Source organism: Callithrix jacchus, chromosome 16 (genome assembly GCF_049354715.1).
Source record: "Callithrix jacchus isolate 240 chromosome 16, calJac240_pri, whole genome shotgun sequence".
Classification (NCBI taxonomy): Eukaryota; Metazoa; Chordata; class Mammalia; order Primates; family Cebidae; genus Callithrix; species Callithrix jacchus.
The window spans coordinates 58,755,655-58,775,385 of record NC_133517.1 but is presented as its reverse complement, the minus strand read 5'-3'; the positions used below and the strand labels follow the sequence as shown (position 1 = coordinate 58,775,385).

The 19,731-nt window shown below is 51.0% G+C and overlaps 1 protein-coding gene across 1 annotated transcript in view; it reads right to left on the bottom strand.

Annotated features, from left to right (window-relative positions):
- The window catches only part of COL22A1 (collagen type XXII alpha 1 chain), a 332,005-nt gene that overhangs the window by 183,059 nt on the left and 129,215 nt on the right, over window positions 1–19,731 (bottom strand). Inside the window, exons 13-16 of the mRNA XM_008983195.5 lie at window positions 17,034–17,087; window positions 15,650–15,703; window positions 14,495–14,548; window positions 12,032–12,076 (exon numbers count right to left, since the gene is read on the bottom strand). Of these exons, the coding sequence (XP_008981443.1) occupies window positions 12,032–12,076; window positions 14,495–14,548; window positions 15,650–15,703; window positions 17,034–17,087 (207 nt within the window). The remainder of the gene's footprint in view (window positions 1–12,031; window positions 12,077–14,494; window positions 14,549–15,649; window positions 15,704–17,033; window positions 17,088–19,731) is intronic.

Below are 19,731 nucleotides of genomic sequence, written 5' to 3'. Positions count from 1 at the left end.
CGATTCCATTCACTGCTGCTCCCTCTGGCGATGGCAGGGCCAGGAGGAACCTCTGGCAGGTGAGATGCAAGGAAGGTTTTCTTCCTTGTGTGGCTGCTCCTATCCCTCCGGGAGCTTGCTAGCTGCCTGAGGAGTGGGTCTTTCCTTCATCTGGAAACAAATACTGAGGCTTCCCACTACCCAGGATAGGCAGGGGACAGGGCAGGGGCTGCTTAGCTCTGCGTCTCCAAGTTCAGGAAACCAGTGAATCACTGACAGCTGCCCCAGTGTCCCTTCATTCCCCAAACTCATTGATGTGAACCTAGGGGTGTCCCGTCCCTCTCTGGGCTCTGCAGTTCGGTTTGCAGGCCCCTGGCCTTGCATCTATATAAACTTAATCCTACATGTTTTCTATCTTTCCGAAATTATTTTAGAATTCCAGAACATTGATGTACACGTGTATTTTCAAGCACAATTATACAATAATCTTTTTAAACGTTTTTCCTGGTGACTCACACCTGTAATCCCAACACTTTGGGAGGCCGAGGAAGGTGAATTGCCTGAGGTCAAGAGTTCAAGACCAGCCTGGTCAACACAGTGAAACCCTGTCTCTACTAAAAAATACAAAAGAATTAGCCAGGCATGGTGGCAGGTACCTGTAGTCCCAACTACTCAGGAGGCTGAGGCAGGAGAATTGCTTAAACCTTGGAGGCAGAGGTTGGTACTGAGCCAAGATTGCACTACTGCACTCCAGCCTGGGCAGCAGAGTGAGACTCTATCTCAGAAAAGATAAAAATAATAAAATAAAAGGTCTTTCCATCACACGACACTTGGGGCGAATGGTGAGAGGAGCTGCCTGGGTTTTGTCTCTGCCAAGTGATTCCACATCTGTCCCTACATCATCCCCTTCAAGCTCTGTGAGGTTGGCAGGCCCAAGCACCAAGAGATGAGGAAACTGAGGCACAGGAAGGTGAAGCCACTTAACCCCAGCTTGGTGTGCTGGCACTGGCACCAGAACAAGCCCTGCCATCCCTTCATCCTTGGTCTCTTTCTACTGCTTGGGATCGGGAGGGTCAGAGCAGAGTCTGTGGAGGAGCAGTCCTTCCAACTGTGGGGCACAGACTGGTGAGTGGACAAGAGTCTCCCATCCCAAGGAATCTCACCCTCCACCTCTAGATGAGGAAACAGAGCCGTAGGGGTGCACCTTGTCCAAGGGCACACAGAAACTCAGTGGTGGCACCAGGACTCAAATCAAGGTCTCCTGATTTTCAGTCCTGGGTGTGCTTCCTTGCAGCAGGCCACCCAACTACACAACACTGTCAGGAACATGGCTGTGCTTTGGTCAAGGAACAGGCCAAGGCGGACCTCTGGGCCAGAGGGACTCAGTGAGTTTGTAGCGCAGGAGCACAATTCCACGTATCATGTGAACACAGCTATGCAGCCACAACATGGGAAGGCCATCCCTTTCCCTAAGCCACTGCTGTCTGTAAAAGGTATAATTGCCCTGTTGACACTGCACAGGCATGCTCACTCCCAGAGAAAGAGAGAGAGCCAAAGCTGTCCGTCTTGCAGACAGGAGGTAGCCAGGACACAGCTTGTGCCCAGAGAGAGAAAGAGAGAAGGTGCTGGTCCTGAAGGCAGGAAGAGCCAGCCACGCAGCTGTGGGTCCTCTCAGCAGAGGAGCTGCTGGGCTAAGCAGCCGAGACAGCAGACAGCTGCCGATGGGAGAGCAGCGCAAGAGCCAGTGTAAGTGAGCTGCTGATGAGAGAGCTGATGAGTAAAACCACATTTCACCTGCCTCTGGCCCCTGCATGTTCTTTCAGCTATCTGCTCATCCACCCACTCCCCTCTGGCCTCAGCATGGGCTGGACCCTAACCCGGAGTAGGACATTTGGCATAGCCGGGGACCCGGCTCTCCCACAGGCCTCAGAGCAAGGCAAAGTGTGCCTGTTGCCCAAGTCCCCGTTTATTATTTCCCTGCACTTGCAGATCAAGATGAGTGGGTCTAGAGCCAAGATTTCCTCTGACTGCAACTCAGGACGGCTGCAGGTGCAGAGAGGGCCTGGCTGCACCTGGGGGCGGCAGTTGGCACTGCTGGTCGGCACATGACAGAGCGGCCAGGTGGATGTGGCTGCGGGCCTGATGGATGGGTGGTCATTATCAAGGGGCAGGAGGGATGAGAGAGGATAGATGAGGGAAGGAAATAAGCTGAGAACGAGAAGAATGGAGAACACTCAGAGACAGAGGGAGATGGAGACAGAGACTGAGTAACCCAGAAAAACAGAGATGGAGAGACAGAGGGAAAGAGAGGCATAAAAAGAGACAGAGACAAATGGAGAGACAGGAGGGAGATGAAGAGACAAAGGGAGAAGCAGAGGGACAGTTAGGCAGGCACTGCCTTCTTCCTAACATTCCTTCCTGCATTCCTAAGAGAAATGAAGCAATATTCCTTTTCTCTCTCCCTCTTTTTCTTCCTCTTTCTTTCTCTCCTTCTCTCCCTTTTTTACTTTTTAACATCCTAGTTCCTCACCTCTACTCAATACATTCCTCTGAATAAGTAAATAAATAAATAAATAAATAAATAAAAATGATAAAATTATTAACAGAAATTAACTACATTTTCCTGTGATATAATTCACCAGTTTATAGGTACCCCTCCACCAATAACAAAAAAAAAAAAAGAATCATCAAATAACCTAGTGATAAAAAAAAGAGACAGAGACAAATGGAGAGACAGGAGAGAGATAAAGAGACAAAGGGAGAAGCAGAGGGACAGTTAGGCAGGCACAGACATTCGATGCAGAGAGACTGAAAGAGACAAGGCAGAAGAGAGAATTTGATTCAGACACAGGAACAGGGTGAGAGACAGAAGATGCAGCATTCAGAGTGCGGTCTCAAACTGAAACACCCGCCACAGCATCTGAGACGGTGGTGGGACCATGCCGCAGTGTGGGGCTATCTGAGGCCACACTAGGGCGCCTGTGCCCCCGGCAGGCCCTCCACTCAGACCTCCTGCTGCTGCTTGGCTTTGCTGGCTTTGCTAGGGCTGCACCGGCCACACAGGTGCAGCTGAGTGCAGGCTTCGGCTCCTACAGACTGAATGAGACCCCCCAGCTCCCAGGTGGAGGGGGCGTGGGTAGTGGCCAACCGCATGATTCAGATCCAAACCCCGGCTCTCCCACACTCCAGCTGTGTGACCTTGGACCAGTTCCTTAGCAGCTCTGTCACTCAGTTTCTACAAATAAGGAGCATAATATTAATATTTACCCAGGAAAGCTGCCGTGAGGACCATGTGAGGTAATCGACGTGAAACACTAACACTGCCTGGCGCTTGGAAATTGGGCATGAGAAGCCGGTTAAGCCAAACAAAGGGTGACTGTGTGGATGGGCTTGAGGTAGGGGAAGAAAGACAAAAAGTAACTTGGAAGGGACCAGCAAGAGGGGAACAGCACAGGAGGGAAGGGACAGGAGCTGGGGACAGAAGGGCCAGGAGAGCAGTGAGGAGTAGCCAGACCTGGTTCAAATCCCGACTCTGTCAACGGCCAGCTGCCACCTGGAGAGAGGCTGCCCCTCTCTGGGGCTCCAGTTCCCCACCGGGGTGAGATAACAAAACACTAACCAGGGAAAACGTGGCTGCATGATGAGAACGCTAAGCTCTCTGTTCCCCACATCTGGAATCAATAGGGAAGTATAAGCTTGTGCAAATGAAAGAGGCCTGGACCTCTGCTCTGCGAACCAAGTGCTGAAACGGGCACTACCTCGATGGCATTTCAAGCAATCGCAGGGCATATGGTTCCCGTTTCCAGGAAGGAAAACCGCGTCTCCAGTCAGTGCACCACCCTGGCCCCACCCTGGCTGCAAAGTCCACTGAGCCCCTCCAGGCCAAGGCCACTTGCTGCGGTTCTGAGTTGCTGACAGCAGAGGGCGCTCCCACTCCACTGAAAGCAGAAAACCGCCCGCGGCCAGTGCCTGATGATTCTGAAACCTCGCTGTTGACAGGCACATCCAGAGCAGGAGGGAGACGTGGTCTTTCTTCTCCTTCTCCCTCACATACAATAAACCGTTCATGTAACATTGGTGCCAGAACTGAACGTATTGAGTACTTTCCCCAGAAACCAGCTGCAGCCCCTTCGTGCCTTTGATGAGCAGGATGGCCCATGCATCCTCAAGCTTCTTGAAGACAAAGCCTGAGCCCACCTGCGCAAATCCTCCCCAGAGTCGCCTAGCCCTCCGCCTCCATCCAATCCATTGTCTCTCTCATTGCCAAAATCGTCTCCCCAGAATCCACTTCTGGTCATCCCTCCTTTCCCAGCCCCCCATGGGGCCCATGGCCCGCAGGACCCACCCACCTCCTCAGCCTGGCAGCATGGGACCCTCTGCAAGTGTCTGGCTTACTCTCAGCCACAGCCGCAGTTCTATGGGACTGTTCTTTCCTGCCTGAGCCTGCCCCCAGCTTGGCCACAGGATCACCTCTTTCTAGAAAGCCCACCTTCCAGTCTCCTCTCCGCCAACCAACATCAGGAGGCAGCAGAGGGCGGTGGGAGGGTGGGCACTCTGGGGAGACCTGAGGTGCTACTCTCTCCTGTAACCCCAGGACCTTTGACAAGTACTGAAACCCCAGCAATCACAATGCACTTGTTTGTTAAACAGGAATTGGTAAAGTACCCTTCATTTGTTGTTTTCTGGTTCAAATTTGTGAGATAATGTAGGTGAAATTCCAGGTGCTTAGACCACCACCCATGGTATGGAATGCCATTATGGCCAGGCGTGGTGGCTCAGACCTGTAATCCCAGCACTTTGGGAGGTCGAGGTGGGAGTTTGCGACCAGCCTGGCCAACACAGTGAAACCCTATCTCTACTAAAAATACAAAAAAATTAGCTGGGCATGGTGGTGGGTGCCTGTAATCACAGCTACTCGGGAGGCTGAGGCAGGAGAACTGCTTGAACTCAGGAGGCGGAGGTTGCGGTGAGCTGAAATTGCACCATTGCACTCCAGCCTGGGCAACAGAGTGAGACTCCATTCCAGAGAGAGAGAGAGAGAGAGAGAGAGAGAGAGAGATTGCCATTCACCATTACAACCCAACTCAAATGCTACCTCCCCCATGAAGACTGTCCTATCTCCTGTCTCTGCAGCCCCTCCAGAAATGGCTTCTCTTTCTTCTGCAATCCAGTTTCCACCTCCTCTCTTCCCCTCTCCCAACACGTAGCCTCTCCCTGTCCTATACTCTGCAAGGCTCACCCCCTCCCAGGCTGTGCATTGAGGAGGGAAGGCCTGGATGTCATCTGCCTCCTTCTCTTGCAGGGTCTGGGGTGCGCTGATGCTCATAACATGAACGGATGCAGGCACTGTACTGACCGATAGAACTTAGCTTTTCAACCGTAAGCCCCTACTGCACTCAGACCACACAACTGTCCTCAGGAGAGGAAGATGAATGAAACAGTCTTCAGGCAGCCCGCACCCACCCAATCATGTTACTGTGCTCACAACAAAGGAATCCACGCCCTCACCCTGTGGTCTCCCTGGGAAGGGGGAAGATGGCATCTTAGAAGCTGAGAGCCATCCTGGGTACCCCCAACTAGACGCCTCCACACGAATGATGCCCATTCCCAGGGACCTCCACCCAAAGGACTGCCTTGTCCTCATGGTGGGGACCCCACCACCATCCTGTTCTAGGAGCAGCACATCCTTAGGTGCCTCGGGATGTCCTGGAGTTACCCAGGGACTTGGAACCTGAGATCTCAAGCTGCCAAATATCTGCTCCATAGAGGCAATGGGGGAAGATGAATGTGGGCATATCTAGGCACCCAGCACACAGCGGGTACCCAGTAAATACTGATCACAGTCACACTTAGTGGGTGACACTGCCAGCCCCTCAAGAGCAACACGAATTGGGGATGAGACTTATTGATGGCTTTTTATAAGGCCAAGTTGGGAGTCAAAATGGAAAAGAAAGAGGTGTCCATGTCTGCAGGGTGGATTGTGGCTTCAGTCCCTTCAAAACACCAACTCCCCTCTGTTAATTGCTAAGGGAGTTTGTACCAGGTGTCAAGACCTTTACTTGCTCTCATGACTCACTGGATCCTTAGAGCCACTGGCCCGGAGAGGCATCACCATCCTGAAATGTCAAATACAGACATGGAGGCCAGCGAGGTCCAAAGCTTGTCTAAGGTCCCTGCACTGGTGGAGGCTCAGCCAGGGTGAGAGCCTAGTTCCTCCGATTCCAAGGCTGGCACTCTTCCCATTTATGAAGACTCCCTGGCTCTGAGCCCTGTGGGACTTCTGGGGAGCCTCAGGGCTGGAATGTTAGCCACCAAACATTGTCTGGGGGACATGGTTTTCTAGAAGGAAACAGGGGCCTCCGCGCCCGGTTCTTGGCCTTTTTCCTGAGCAGACTCCTCTCTGTACCTGGCTGGATTCACCTTATGATTTGCCCAGCAGCCCCTGGACCGCCCACTCGGGCTCTGCCACCTGGACCTACTCGCACCTCCAGAGCCTTCGATCACCTCGCTGTGCCTATAGAGACATGATCTGGAAAACCCCCAAATGAAGCGCTGTCTCCCTGCTTTACAGAGAAGCCCTGGGGATGTTAGAAGGTGGCCTCAATGCTGGACAATGGTGGCTCTCTCTGCTAACGTGGAGCTGGGGCACTGTCCCACCCCATGCCAGGCAAGACCAGGCAGCTGGAAGGACTTTTTCCAAGGGAAGATGGAAACCTTCTTCTTGCTGATATAAGAAATCAGAGAGGTTCCTGAAAAAATAAACTGTAAGCACCTACCAAAAAAACGAGAGCTGAAAAGGGCATATGGCATCATGTGACCCAGGTTCTTCCTTGGACAAGTGGGGAAACAGAGGCACAGAGAGAAGCCAACTCTCCTCCAAGTCACTGGCATATAAGCAAGGGCGTCGGAGCCAGCACAAAGCTGATCTTCAGAGCTGCGAGCTCATCCTTGCCTTTTCTCTGTGTCTGCTTCTCTTTCTCTCTCTCCTCAACCCCATATATAAAGCACATGCTGCCCAGAACTAAGCTTTTCGTTAGTATTAACTCATGGAATCCTCATCATATGCATATGAAGTAGATAAAATCACTCTCTGCAGTGAAGAAACCTGGGACTCAGAGGTTAAATAATTCTGCACAGAACACACGGCTGGCAGAGTCCAGAGCTAGGATTCAATACAGGCTCCAGGATCACAAGGCAGGGCCTCTCCAGCCATGACTGTGTCACCTGGTGCAAGCTGCAGGGACTCAGAGGCTGAGGAGGGCATGGCTGAGGTTCCTCCCTGCACCTCACCAGGGGGTGGTCCTCCCTTCCTGAGCTTACTCTAAAGGACCCTCCTGCAGCAGGTAGAGCTATGGCCAGACAGGAAAGGAGATGGTCTAGGGGAAGCAGGCCCATGTTGTGCATTTCCAGCGACACTTCAGGCCTGGTAAGCCACAGCTGGGAAGGCCCAGATGGGGAATGAGGAGTTTCTGGCTCCTGCTTGCTTTCTAACAGGCCATAGGGCGCCGGGAAACCCATGGCCTCTGAGCTCAGTCTCCCCACTTCACAATCAGGAGAGCTCCCGCAGCTCCTCTATAGTCCTTTCCAAGTCTGATAATTTAGGATTTTGATGCGACTGGTGTTTCTTGATGGAACAAAAGTCTTAAAGCAAGGCTTCAAAAGCTTGCTGGAAAAGGGTCCAAGTCTCCATGGGAAAAAGCCTGTTGCTTCCAACAGTGTTTTGGCAAAATAAAACACTGAGCATGTCCAGACTGGACTTCTCCTGAAGCGAGTGGGGAAAGAAAGAAATGTGTGTGAATGTGTCTGTTATGGGCCCAACACTGTCTGTTATGCACCTTCCAACTGGCTTCAGAGAAGACATGAATATTTCCATCCTGCTGGTGAGAAAACAGGCTCCCGCAGCTGCAGCAGCTGCCCCAGTAGCAGACCTGGCCCCCCAGGGCCTGCAGAGAGCTCTTCGCTTTTTTGGGAAAGCCGACTGCACCCCACCTCCGAAGCTCAGCTGAAGCCCCCGCAGCCTCCAGGAAGCACAGAATCATGATGGGATGGAGACGGTTCCCGCTGAGCCCTCGGTGAGCGTTTTCTCCCTCTGACACTTCCTGGCTAATGTGGTGTGGTCCATGCAGCTTCCTGCTGGCTGTCTCCTCCACTCGTAGGCTTCCTCTAAGCCTGGGCCCCACAGCACATCCTCCAAACCCACCCGCACATCGCCAGAAAGCCCCAGTCCACACACCTGTGAGCGAAGGCCCTCTCCACGCTGAGTTCCATCTTGTTCCTGCACCATCTCTCACCTGGACTCAGGGCTCACCCATGCATCCACAGAGGACCGGTTACGGACTGTGTTGCAGGAACCAGCTCAGGCAGGGAAGACTCGACGTGAATAAGGCGGGTTACCTTAAAGAATCCAAGGGCCTACACACGCGTGGGGGTGGGTGACTGAAAAGCAAACGAATGCCATGTGGGTGACCAAGATTACCAGGGTGAAAAGTAGGTGGTTCTAGCAGCACAGAAGCTGAGGCTCTGGGACAAGCCAGGGAAACCCAGGAAGACTTCGGAGCGAAAGATGCTTGAGCAAATGGTGTTTCCGAAAAGAAGATTTCTATGCAAATCTCTGTGGCTGGATGGCTGGGTGGGAGGGCACGCAACTGAAGCAATGAATAGATACGGGGATGGACACGTCCGTTCGCCTTTTCACATATTTCTAATCAAACTGCAGGCTCCTTAGGTCAGAAATCATGCTTATAGCTTTCGGATTCTTTAGTTTTAGCAGCCAGGCATGGTGGTGCAAGCCTGTAGTCCCAGCTACTCAGGAGAGGCTGAGGCAGAAGAATCACTTGAACCTGGAAGGCGGAGATTGCAGTGAGCTAAGATCATGCCATTGCACTCCAGCCTGGGTGATAGAATGAGATTTCGTCTCAGAAATAAATAAATAAATAAAATAAAAAATAACAACAAAAACCCTGTAGTTTTAGATTTCTTCAGAGTTTCTTCCTGAGGCAGAGGGCCCTGCAGTGCCTGCTGTGCCTCTGCGAAGCCTGGGTGCTGCATGTGGCCTGGCTGCAGCTGCTGAGGCTGGGGACAAGCCCCCAAATTAAAATAGATGTGTTCTTTAACAACAAACAAACAAAAGTTCCTTTTGCACTTCAGTGCTGTGTGACTTACACCCACTCCTGGACGCACAGAACAGCGAACCCAGATGAGGCAAACAAGCCTCCAGGAGCAGAACCACCATGGGCCCCTGAGTGGCCTCCCCCTGGCAGACTCGGCCCAGCCCCAGGATTCAGGCAAGTCTGTCTGGGGAGCACTTTCCCAGGCTGATCCCAGCTTCCGGCTGCCCCCCACCCAGGCACCACATTGGTACTGGATCTGGTTCTGATGACCGATGCGCTAGGGACCTTTGGCTTCCATATCCCCTTCACATACAGCTGCCTCTTGTCTTGATGCAACTGGGCTCTGCCTGTGCTGCTGTCCTTTGGGGGTTCCCAGGCCACGGATTCATCCATTGTCCTTACAGGGGATCTGGGCTTAGGGCATGGGATTTGAAGGAGTCATCTCTTATTCACTTATTTAGCAAACGAATCTCAAAGGCCCCCTCTGCCCCGGCTGGACAGTAAGCACTGTGCACCTGCAGCCGGCTGTGGAGTTGTCTTCGTAAATATCCACCACATGTTGGCAGGTGTTGCCCGCTAAACCCCTGGGACCCTGATGGAGGGCCTGTGCCTCAGGCCTCTCTAGACACGGCCTGCACTGGGCACTCTGCAGGTGCTGCGGGAAGACTGGATGCCTGGAAGCTCGTTTCAGACTCCAGGCCAGGGACAGGCTCCACCTCTGACTGCACCCTCAGCTGACAGCCAGTGTGGACCCCGCATGCTGGGTCTCCCACCTGAATCACTGCTGAGCCAGTCACACACATTGGAAGTGAGTCTCAACCTTCTTCTGGCTTCTACAGCCCAGCCCTGCCGTGGGGAAGTTCCACAAACCCCACTCACTGCTGCACAGGATTGAAATAAGACCCCTGCTTGCTGGAGCACCGGAGCTGCACAGCAGCCCATGCTTCTGTGTGCCCAGAGCCTCCGTTACTCCAAAGGCCACATTTATGTCCTCACAATGTGAAGGAAGGAGCAGAGGGCTCACAGAGAAAGCAAACAAATGACCAGCAAACAAATCTACAGAAACAAGTGAAAACTCTCAGAAGGACCAACAAATGCAAATCCTAATGACCAGGGTAGGAGGTAGGGGTTTTTGCTTATTAAAGCTAAAATGATTAAAATTTAATATACAAACAAACAGAAATCATGTCTGGGAGCCTGCGCTGGGGATCGAGGCCAGTCCCTGCCTCCCTGAATGAAAAGGAACCTTTCGGAAAGCAATGTGAGCGTGGGCGGGCGTTCAGAGCCACAGGCAGGTTCATTTGCTTTAACCAGTAATTTCACTTCTGGGAAAGCAGCCTAAAGAAATAATCATACATTTGAAAATAAATAAATAAACCTGTAAGTTTAAAAATGTCCACCAAAGCATTCCCTTTTTTTTTTTTTGATACTGAGTCTCACTCCGTCGCCTAGGATGGAGTGCAGTGGTATGAGCTCGGCTTACTGCAACCTCCACCTCCTGGGTTCCAGAAGTTCTCCTGCCTTAGCGTCCCAAGTAGTTGGGACTACAGGTGAATGCCACAATGCCCAGCTGATTTTTTGTATTTTTAGTAGAGACAGCGTTTCACTGTGTTAGCCAGATGGTCTCAATCTCCTGACCACCTGATCTACCTGCCTTGGCCTCCCAAAGTGCTGGGATTACAGGCGTGAGCCACAGCACTGGGCAGCACTGTTTTTAAAAGTGAAAAACTGGCAAAGATTGTAAGTGGTCAATATCTGGACAATGGGTACCTGAATTATGGTTTATTCACTCAATGGAACGCTGTGCAGTCACTTAAAACAAGCTCTAAACACTCCATGGCAGCACGGAGAAGTCTGCATGTCAGAACAGCAAACAGGACACACCATGGAATATAGGGTGCGTGGCTGTGGAAGGAGACTTCCTGTGTGTGAGGATCTTCAGGAGAACTATGCCTCCGTGTCCACTGCAGTTGTATCAGGATGGCAGGATTATAGGCTATGTTTCACTGTTTTTCAAGTATGTTAAACTTAAATGAAGGATAAAGAACAAGTCCCTATAGAACAAGAGAGTCACATCCTGCAGGAAGACAGGATGGGGCAGACTCCAACGGAGCACCTCAAACATGGGCTGGGAGAGAGGGCCTAGCCCCAGCTCTGGGGATCCATTGCTCCAGATCAAAAGGAACTCAGCGAATGGGCCTGGGAGGAGAGGACTGAAAATTCAGCACCAGCTGCCGTTTGGGAAGGTGGAGCTGGGTTGGGATTTACAGTGCTTGGGCAGCGACCCCCACTCCCCAGTGGAACCTCAAGCCAGCAACAACAGCAGCACACGTGGCGAAATCTGATCGGAGGACTCGTCCACTCTTACCTGGCAGCGGTCACAAACGGCCTCTGCCTGGCCTCCATCGGTTGCCATGGTAATCTACATCCAAGAGCCCGAGTGTAGGCCAGTTCACAACACTTGGTGACTGTGGCTCAAATGCAGGTCACCAAGGCCACTCCTGTCACCCCTCACCCTCCCTTTTGTTTGCGAGCCCAGGTAGCTGAGGAGCAGAGAAGTTATGCAGCTTGCCAAGTAAGATGCCAGTCCTCTGAGGCAGCAATAGGGACTCTGGAGTCCAATCCAGGGCTCTCTTAAAACCTGTCTGGTCTGGAAACCCTAAACTCTGCCTTGGTGCAGAGAATGACAATACCTGCAGGTACCGAGACCACAGCCTTCCCAGCACAGCTTACATTTAGGGTAGGAAATTAACACACTCTCTGTGCCAGCCCTTGCCTGCCACATGCACACACATGCACAAACATGTACACATGCAATATACATGTACACACAGGCATGCATGCGCTCACACACAAGCATACACAAAGCAGATGGTCCCAGGCACCTTCTCCCTCTTTTCTGTGGAAAGCCATATTGATAAAAGAGCACAGACTGTAAATACCTTTTCTCCTCGAGTTCCCCTTTCACCTCGTTCTCCTTGGAGACCCTGCGGGTGGGGGGGGAAGAGCAGTGACCCAACATCTTAGTCTGGCTTGTCTGTGCTCACCATGGGAGGGTCTGTGGAGAAACTGCCTGGCACTTCCAGCCCAGGGTGGCAGGGATGGTGACAGTGAAGACCCCGTCTCCCTGTGTGTTCTAAGGCCATAAAGCAGTCACTGTGTGATCTGGGCCTAGGCAGCAGAGGCAGGCCACTTCCAGAGTGAGACCTGAGTTCCTGGGCTTGTCCCTTAGCTTAGGCTATCCAGGTCCTCATGGTCATAGTTTGGGACATAGCCTGGCTCCTGAGCTCAAGTGGCCAAGGACAGAAATGTAGCTTCAGAGTCAGTTTCCCCCAGCATACCACGCCTGTGATGCCTCATGACCCTGGTTCCCAGGAAGGGGTCCCAACATTGAATCAAAGAATGGCTCCTTTAAGACAGTGCCCCTCCTCCCTCAGGGATAGGGTCACTGTCTATCCCTATTGCTCAACCCACCTTTGTCTAGAGCAACACCCAGACCCTGTGCTGTGGACTCCCTGCCCCTCTGTGTGTAGACTAGGTGGGAACGTCAGCCAGGATGTGGGGTTCTCTGGGTGCAGGATCTAAAACATGATACCCCTGACTCACCCCACTCCATTGTCCATGGTCACTCAATCCTCTTACCATGCTTTACTTTGTTAATAGTACTCAGCCCTGGATGCTGCATTTTCTGCCTCCCTCAAGTAGAATGGAAGCCCCACCAGGGCAGTTCCTTCAATATGGTATCCCCAGAGTCTAAAACAGAGCCCGTCACATGGTAGGCACTCACACGCATTTGTTGAATGAATGACTGACTCAGTGAGTGACTGTGTCGATCCCTCATCTAGCACAGGAACCTTGGAGGGGTTGTGTCTGAGGGCTACTGCCCCACTCTGAGAAGCCGAAGGCGCAGCAGTGCATGTCCTGCTCTTCCTAGGTGCACAAATCACCCAGTGAGGCGCTGGGGCCACCCATACGAGCTGATGAAAGCATAGCTCCTCCTAGGCAGTGGCCTGCAGGTCAGACAATGGCACGGGGCAGGGCCTGCTGGATAGGCAGGAATGTGTCCTATCTAACTATGAAATCCCTGTGGGCTCCACTCTCTTTTCTCTCCTTTCTTGGAGAAGAGACCCTGGGGCATTCAACGGAAAGATGGTAGAGATAGCAGGTACCACCCAGACCTCCTTGTTGATTTCAGGAATGATACACACATGACCTAGATAGAGTACAGGGCCCAGGCCACGGATGCTGTCCTAAAGAGTAGAGCATCTGCAGGGCCATCCAGGCCTAGAGAATGAGCAGACATCCTTGCTGTTGTAATTTCATCAAATATTTTGGCCATACACACAGAGATCAGAGGTCTTCAATGTCCCCCTGGCAACCCAAGCTGCTTTTTTTGTAAGTGACATTTTACACTGCTTCATTTGGAGAGAATCTCAAATCTTTCTCTTTTTTTCACTTTAAGATCTGGGCTACAGGTGCTGAACAAGCAGGTTCGTTACATAGGCATACATGTGTCATAGTGGTTTGCTGCACCTACCAACCTGTCATCTAGCTTTTAAGCCCTGAGTGCATTAGGTGTTTGTCCTAATGCTCTTCTTCCCCTTGTCCCCACCCACTGACAGTCTCTGGTGTGTGATGTTCCCCTCCCTGTGTCCATCTGTTCAGTTCCCACTTATGAGTGAGAACATGCGCTGTTTGGTTTTCTGTTCCTGTGTTAGTTTGCTGAGGATGATGGTTTCCATCCTCATCAATACTATGGCTTCATAGTATTCCATGGTGTATTTGTGCCACATTTTCCCTGTCCAGTCTATCATTGATGGGTATTTGGGTTGGTTCCAAGTCTTTGCTATTGTAAATAGTGCTGCAATAAACATATGCGTGCATGTGTCTTTACAGAGAAGCAAGCATAGTGTTAGATGTTCAAGAAGCCACTTTGCTCCTTGTATACCATATCTGTTTGTTTGTTCATCTCTTTATTCATTGGACATACTGAACACCTATTATGTGTCTGGCACTGTTCCAGGGGCTAAGAATTCAGTAGACTCCGCCCACCCTTCCTCCAAGAGTACAGGACTGGACAGGCTTGGAAAAATGAATTATTTTGATTAAGGATCAAAAAATCCTGGGGTACTGGTTAAAAATGCAGATTCCTGGGATCTACCTTGCTTTGTTATGTGAGAAAGGGGTCCCAGGAATATGCATTTAATCCTGTTCTCTGGGTGATACTTACAGACTGTAACATCTAAGTATTTCTGGTCTAAGAAAGAAGAGACCAACCCTTTATTGGCATCAATAAGGCAAAAGAGCATTATTGTCTAGACACAGGTGCAGAAACTTTCTAGAACCTAGTTCTTGGTTCCTGGAGAAGGGGTAGAGCCCCTGCCCAGACATGTGCCTTCACTTACAGGTGCTCCGCCATGTCCAGGAGGTCCAGGAAGTCCAGGTGGTCCTTGGGGCCCCTGCAAAAGAGCATTTACAGAGGAAAGTGTTGGGGATGGAAGGGAAAGGCAAGTGCAGCAGCACAGCTCAGCAGTCCCAGGTGCGGTGACAAGAACAGCCGCCTCTCATCCCACCACGTGCTGCCCGTACTGCTCGCACAGGTCTCACCAGCAGACACCCCCCACCAACCTTTGCTTCCCTTCTCTATTTAGAAGTCATGCCATCTGCTGCCTGGTGGAGCCCTGATTCACACCCAGACACTCTTGACTTCAAGGAACAGCTAACAGTGTGTGCCTATGAGCCACAAGGCCAGATGCAACTATTCCATTTCACTCTCCCTGTGCCCCTCAGCCTCCCCAGATCAGGCCTGATACGTTCACAGCTTCTGCAACTGATTCCTGTGGCTCATCATTTGCACTTTGCCATGGGCTCAGTACAGCCTGGACAGGTCCCGACACAGAGCCCAGAAGTCCACAGACCTAGAGCCGCCTCCACTACCCAGACCGTGCAATGCTATTGCCTCTGAACAACTAGCTTGGAAATACCTATGAACGGCTGCTAAAATAACAATGTGCATTCATTCCACCAAGGGCATCCCAATTTTTAATCTAGCCTACTGTAATAAAAATATAGTAGATAAGGAGGAACACCCAAATGTACACATGCATGCATTCAGTGCTTCATTAATTTTAGTGGAAAACGAATGACATTAGTATAGTCTTCAGGACCACAAATAGGGGAATGTTGTGCATTACAATACCTCCATATGAATGTGACATATTACAATATATCCATATATGATTGGATACATCCAATACATCCAATTCTATGCATTGATTAAGAGAGCATATGGGGCCCATCTGTATTTACACAGAAAGATGCTTTTCATCTCTTGTTAAATGGCAAAGATAAATGACCAAGTATGATATAAACACACTTTTGTAAACATTTAGGAAAAATCACTTATATGTGGATATACACACACAAATGTGCATGCAGCTATATGAGAAGGGGAGGCAGGGAAACTATCTGAGCATTTCTTCTACACCTAAAGCAATTGGCTTTGCACTGGGACTTATCCCTGCGAGCATCAGAAGGGTCCAGCTCATAGCAACACTTACCCGCATGCCGACCTCACCCGGCAGCCCTGGCTCTCCCAGCTCTCCTGGCTCCCCCTGAACAAACACAACAGCACGAAGTCATCAGCAATGGGACACAGGTCCAGGCACACAGAGCAGCCCACAGCCTCCCAGGGCCTCTGCTTCCTGCAGCTCAGAACTCATCACAGAAACAAAGTAACCCCCAGTGAGCAGGGCCCAGGCTCTCCTCAGAAGCTGACCTGCTCCGCACACAGTATTTTTTTTTCTTTAGAAACAGGGTCTGATTCTGTCTCCCAGACTGGAGTGCAGTGGCACAATCATAGCTCATTCATTATAACCTCAAAATACTTGGCTCAGGTGATCCTCCCACCTCAGGCCTCCAAGTGGCCTGGACTACAGGCATGCATCACTGTACCAGGTTGTTTAATTTTTTGTAGAGATAGAGTCTCACTTTGTTGCCTAGGCTAGTTTTGAACTCTGAGTCTCAAGCGATCCTCCTGCTTCAGTCTCGCAAAGAACTGGGATTACAGGTGTGAGCCACCATGCCCAGCCACACAATATTACCTCCGCTCCCACTCACTCCTGTGGCTGGAAGCCAACAAAATTAAATCTGGAGAGAGCAGGGGAAAGTATAAAAACTGGCACCACCCCGATGGCTTCTTCACAGAAAGGATGCTGGCCATCTAGAGTGGAGCGAGAAGAGAGTCCAGGCTCCATGGAACTTTCCTTTCTCTCTTGTCTCCAGGAGTTGAGACCACCTGTCCCGAACTGCTGCCAGCTGTGGACCTGAGCACTGCTCACAAGCCAGGTTCCCTCTCAGAGAGCTGATCATATGTGGCTGAACATGGTGAAGGGATCAGAGAGGTGAAGGATGCAGAACTAATGTTCACTTGGATGCTTTGTGGAGAGGAGACTGACCCACCAGAGCTGAGATCACTTTGAGCTTGGGTTGCTGGAGGGTGTCATAGCTCAGAGGCAGGTGAGATGAAGAGGTGGGATTTGGGGTAATGATCTGAAAGCTGGCTGGCCACACAGGGTGTCGGATGCTGCTTGGGTCTCACTCAGACTCTTCTAGCTACAATCTGGGGTCTTAAGTAATTCCTTTGCCACACTGGGGCCAGTTCCAAGTCTAGGTGTGGGGGATAACAAGGCTGCCTTGCAGAACCACTTGTTAACTAAATGAGAAGATCATTTCCAAGGATAGGCAGGCAGGACCCAGGGGCAAAGCTGCTGCTGGTCTTGTCACAGCTATTAGGGTGAACTCCTGGGATCTGGGATCTAGACAAATAAGTCCCCGTGTAAGCCTGGCCCTGGCAATGTCACCCACTTGAGGACACAGGGCTCTGACCAGGAGGTCACCAGCCCAGTGCTGCCTTATGAGCCAGGGCAGAAGGACAGGACTTACTCTCATGCCTTTGCTGCCATCTCTCCCAGGGGGGCCGGGCAGGCCCATGGAACCCTAGAACCAGAAAAAGAGAATAGCCATTAGTACAGAATGACTGACACAGCCTCTTAGAACGCTGGTGCAGCAGAGCACACACCAGGAAAGGATGGAAACTGTGGCCAAGACTGCTACTCAAACACTGGTCTGCAAGCCTGCAGCATGGGTATCACCTGGGATAGTATAAAATGCAGATTCCCAGGTTTCACATCTGATCTACATCATCGTCCACATTATAGCCACATACCCAGGTGATCTGTATGCACCTGCCATGGGAGTGAGCAGCTCTGGTCCACAGCCCTACCTAGCTGGAAGTATGCCCCTTCTTTGCTCTGGGTTCGGTGTCATATGTGTAAAGTAGAGGATCGGGCTGCAGCGGGGCTCTTGACCTTGGCACCATTGTCATCAGGCTGGATAATCCTTTGCTATGGGACTGAGCTGTGCCCCGAAGGATGCTCAGCTGCACCCACCAGGGATGACAACCCAAAAATGTCTTCAGATATTGCCGAACACCTCCTGGGTGGCAAAATCCCTCCTGGTTGGGAACCAGTGGACCAGAAAAGGTATTCAAATTGTTTTAATTTTAGCGGGGACAAAACTCCTTCTAAGGAATCTCATGCATAAACACAGAGGAGCTGTGGAAAGTAGGGGGCTAGACCAGCTCCTCACCCCCTTTCTATTCCACATACTTCCTGGAGAAGGTATGGGAGGCAATTTAGAAACAGGGAACTCCAGCCCCTCTAAGATCCCACCAGCTCCAACACCACTTGGTGCCAATCAAAGGATCCAGCCGGAGACCTCCCGCCCTGCTCCCAGCTCTCCATCAGTGTCTGTGTGGTGTTAAGCAAGGCTGCGCCTCTCCCTGGGCTGTTGCCATTTATACAGTGAGGGTGCTGGATATGCAGTGAATGAATGAAAACTTGAATCTCTAGTTAAAGTTTACAAAACACTATGTGCTGAAGTATATTTCCACATATGATTTACTCTGATTTACATCTGATTTACTCATCATAATCCTATGAGATATGTATTATTTTCTCAAAGCATATCAGATATATGTCTTGTAGACTTTATCTACAAACATGCATGCACACACAGGCTTTTAAAATCTCTTTGAAGTGCCTTCCATGGCCTCAACATTCTGTCGAAGTCAGCGTGATACTGAAGAGAAAGACTGACAGACAGATGCCTCTGGCCATGGCGTGAGACAGACATAAGTCCATCTCAGCTCTAGACCTTCCTGGCTGTGAGACCTTTTTTTGAGACATGATCTCATTCTGTCATCCAAACTGGAGTGCAGTGGCATGAACACGGCTCACACAGCCTTGACCTCTGGGGCTCAAGAGAGCCTCCTGTATAGCTGAGACTACATGTACACACCATCACACCTAGCTAATTTTTGTATTTTTTTGTACAGACAGGGTTTCACAATGTTGTTCAGGCTGGTCTTGAGCTCCTGAGCTCAGGCAATCCACCTGTTGGCCTCCCAAAGTGCTACGATTACAGGAGTGAGCCACTGTGCCTGGTCTTGGCTGTGAGACCTTAAACACACCCTAGAAGGCTCAGGGTCCCACTGGCCTCCAGTGTGAAGTGTGGATATTGCTACCAGTGGCAGGATGGCTGCAGGTGAGGAGAGGTTTGGTAAATGAAAGCGCCCACGCTCTGCTGTGGGGACAGAATTGGGCTTCCTGGTACTGTCTGTTCTCCCAGAGACCCAGGCCCACAATGATAGAGGAATCCAATGGAAGCACCTCACCAGTGCACCTGTGGCCTGGGAAAGAATACCTTTGCCAGCGGCTGTGTGCATCAGAGGTCTCTGGGGATAGCCACACAGATTTGCTCTGCTGCCCTTACCTGACGAGTCAACAGTGGAGACAAAGGGACTGTGCACAGATGCAACACTGATTCGCTTATAAGTTGTTTGTGGTTCTCAGGCTGGGGACCAGGAGGGTCTAATCCTGGGCCCTGAGGGGTAGTAAGTTCATGTGGGTGAGGCCTGACAGAGGGGATGTCTCCAGCAAGGCAGTCTAGTGAGCTGGCATTCATGGACTGGGCAGGCCAAACACCACTCCTGCAGCCCTCATTTACAGGAGGGTGGGTACTGTTGGGCAAATTGTTTACTCTCTGAGTCTCATTTTAGCTTTATTTTCTGTAAAATGGGGACAATCATAGTGTGCTAGGGTTCTCTAGAGGGACAGAACTAATGGAAAGATATATATATGTATGTTCAAAGGGGAGTTTATTAAGTAACAATCAGAAGATCATAAGGTCCCACAATAGGCCATCTGCAGGCTGAAGAGCAAGGAGAGCCAGTTTGAGTTCCAAAACTGAGGAATTTGGAGTGCAATGTTCCAAGGCAGGAAGCATCTAGCATGGGAGAAAGATGTAGGCTGGGAGGCTAGACCCATCTCTCCTTTCATATTTTTCTGCCTGCTTTATATTCTAGCTGTGCTGGCAGCTGATTTGATCGTGTGCACCCAGATTGAGGGTGGGTTTGCCTCTCCCAGCCACCGACTCAAATGTTCATCTCCTTTGGCAGCACCTTCCCAGACACACCCAGGAGCAATGCTGTGTATCCTTCAAGCCAATCAAGTTGACACTCAGCCTGAACCATCGCACAGGGCCATTATGAAAAGTTCTTGTAAGTATTAAAGTACCCCTA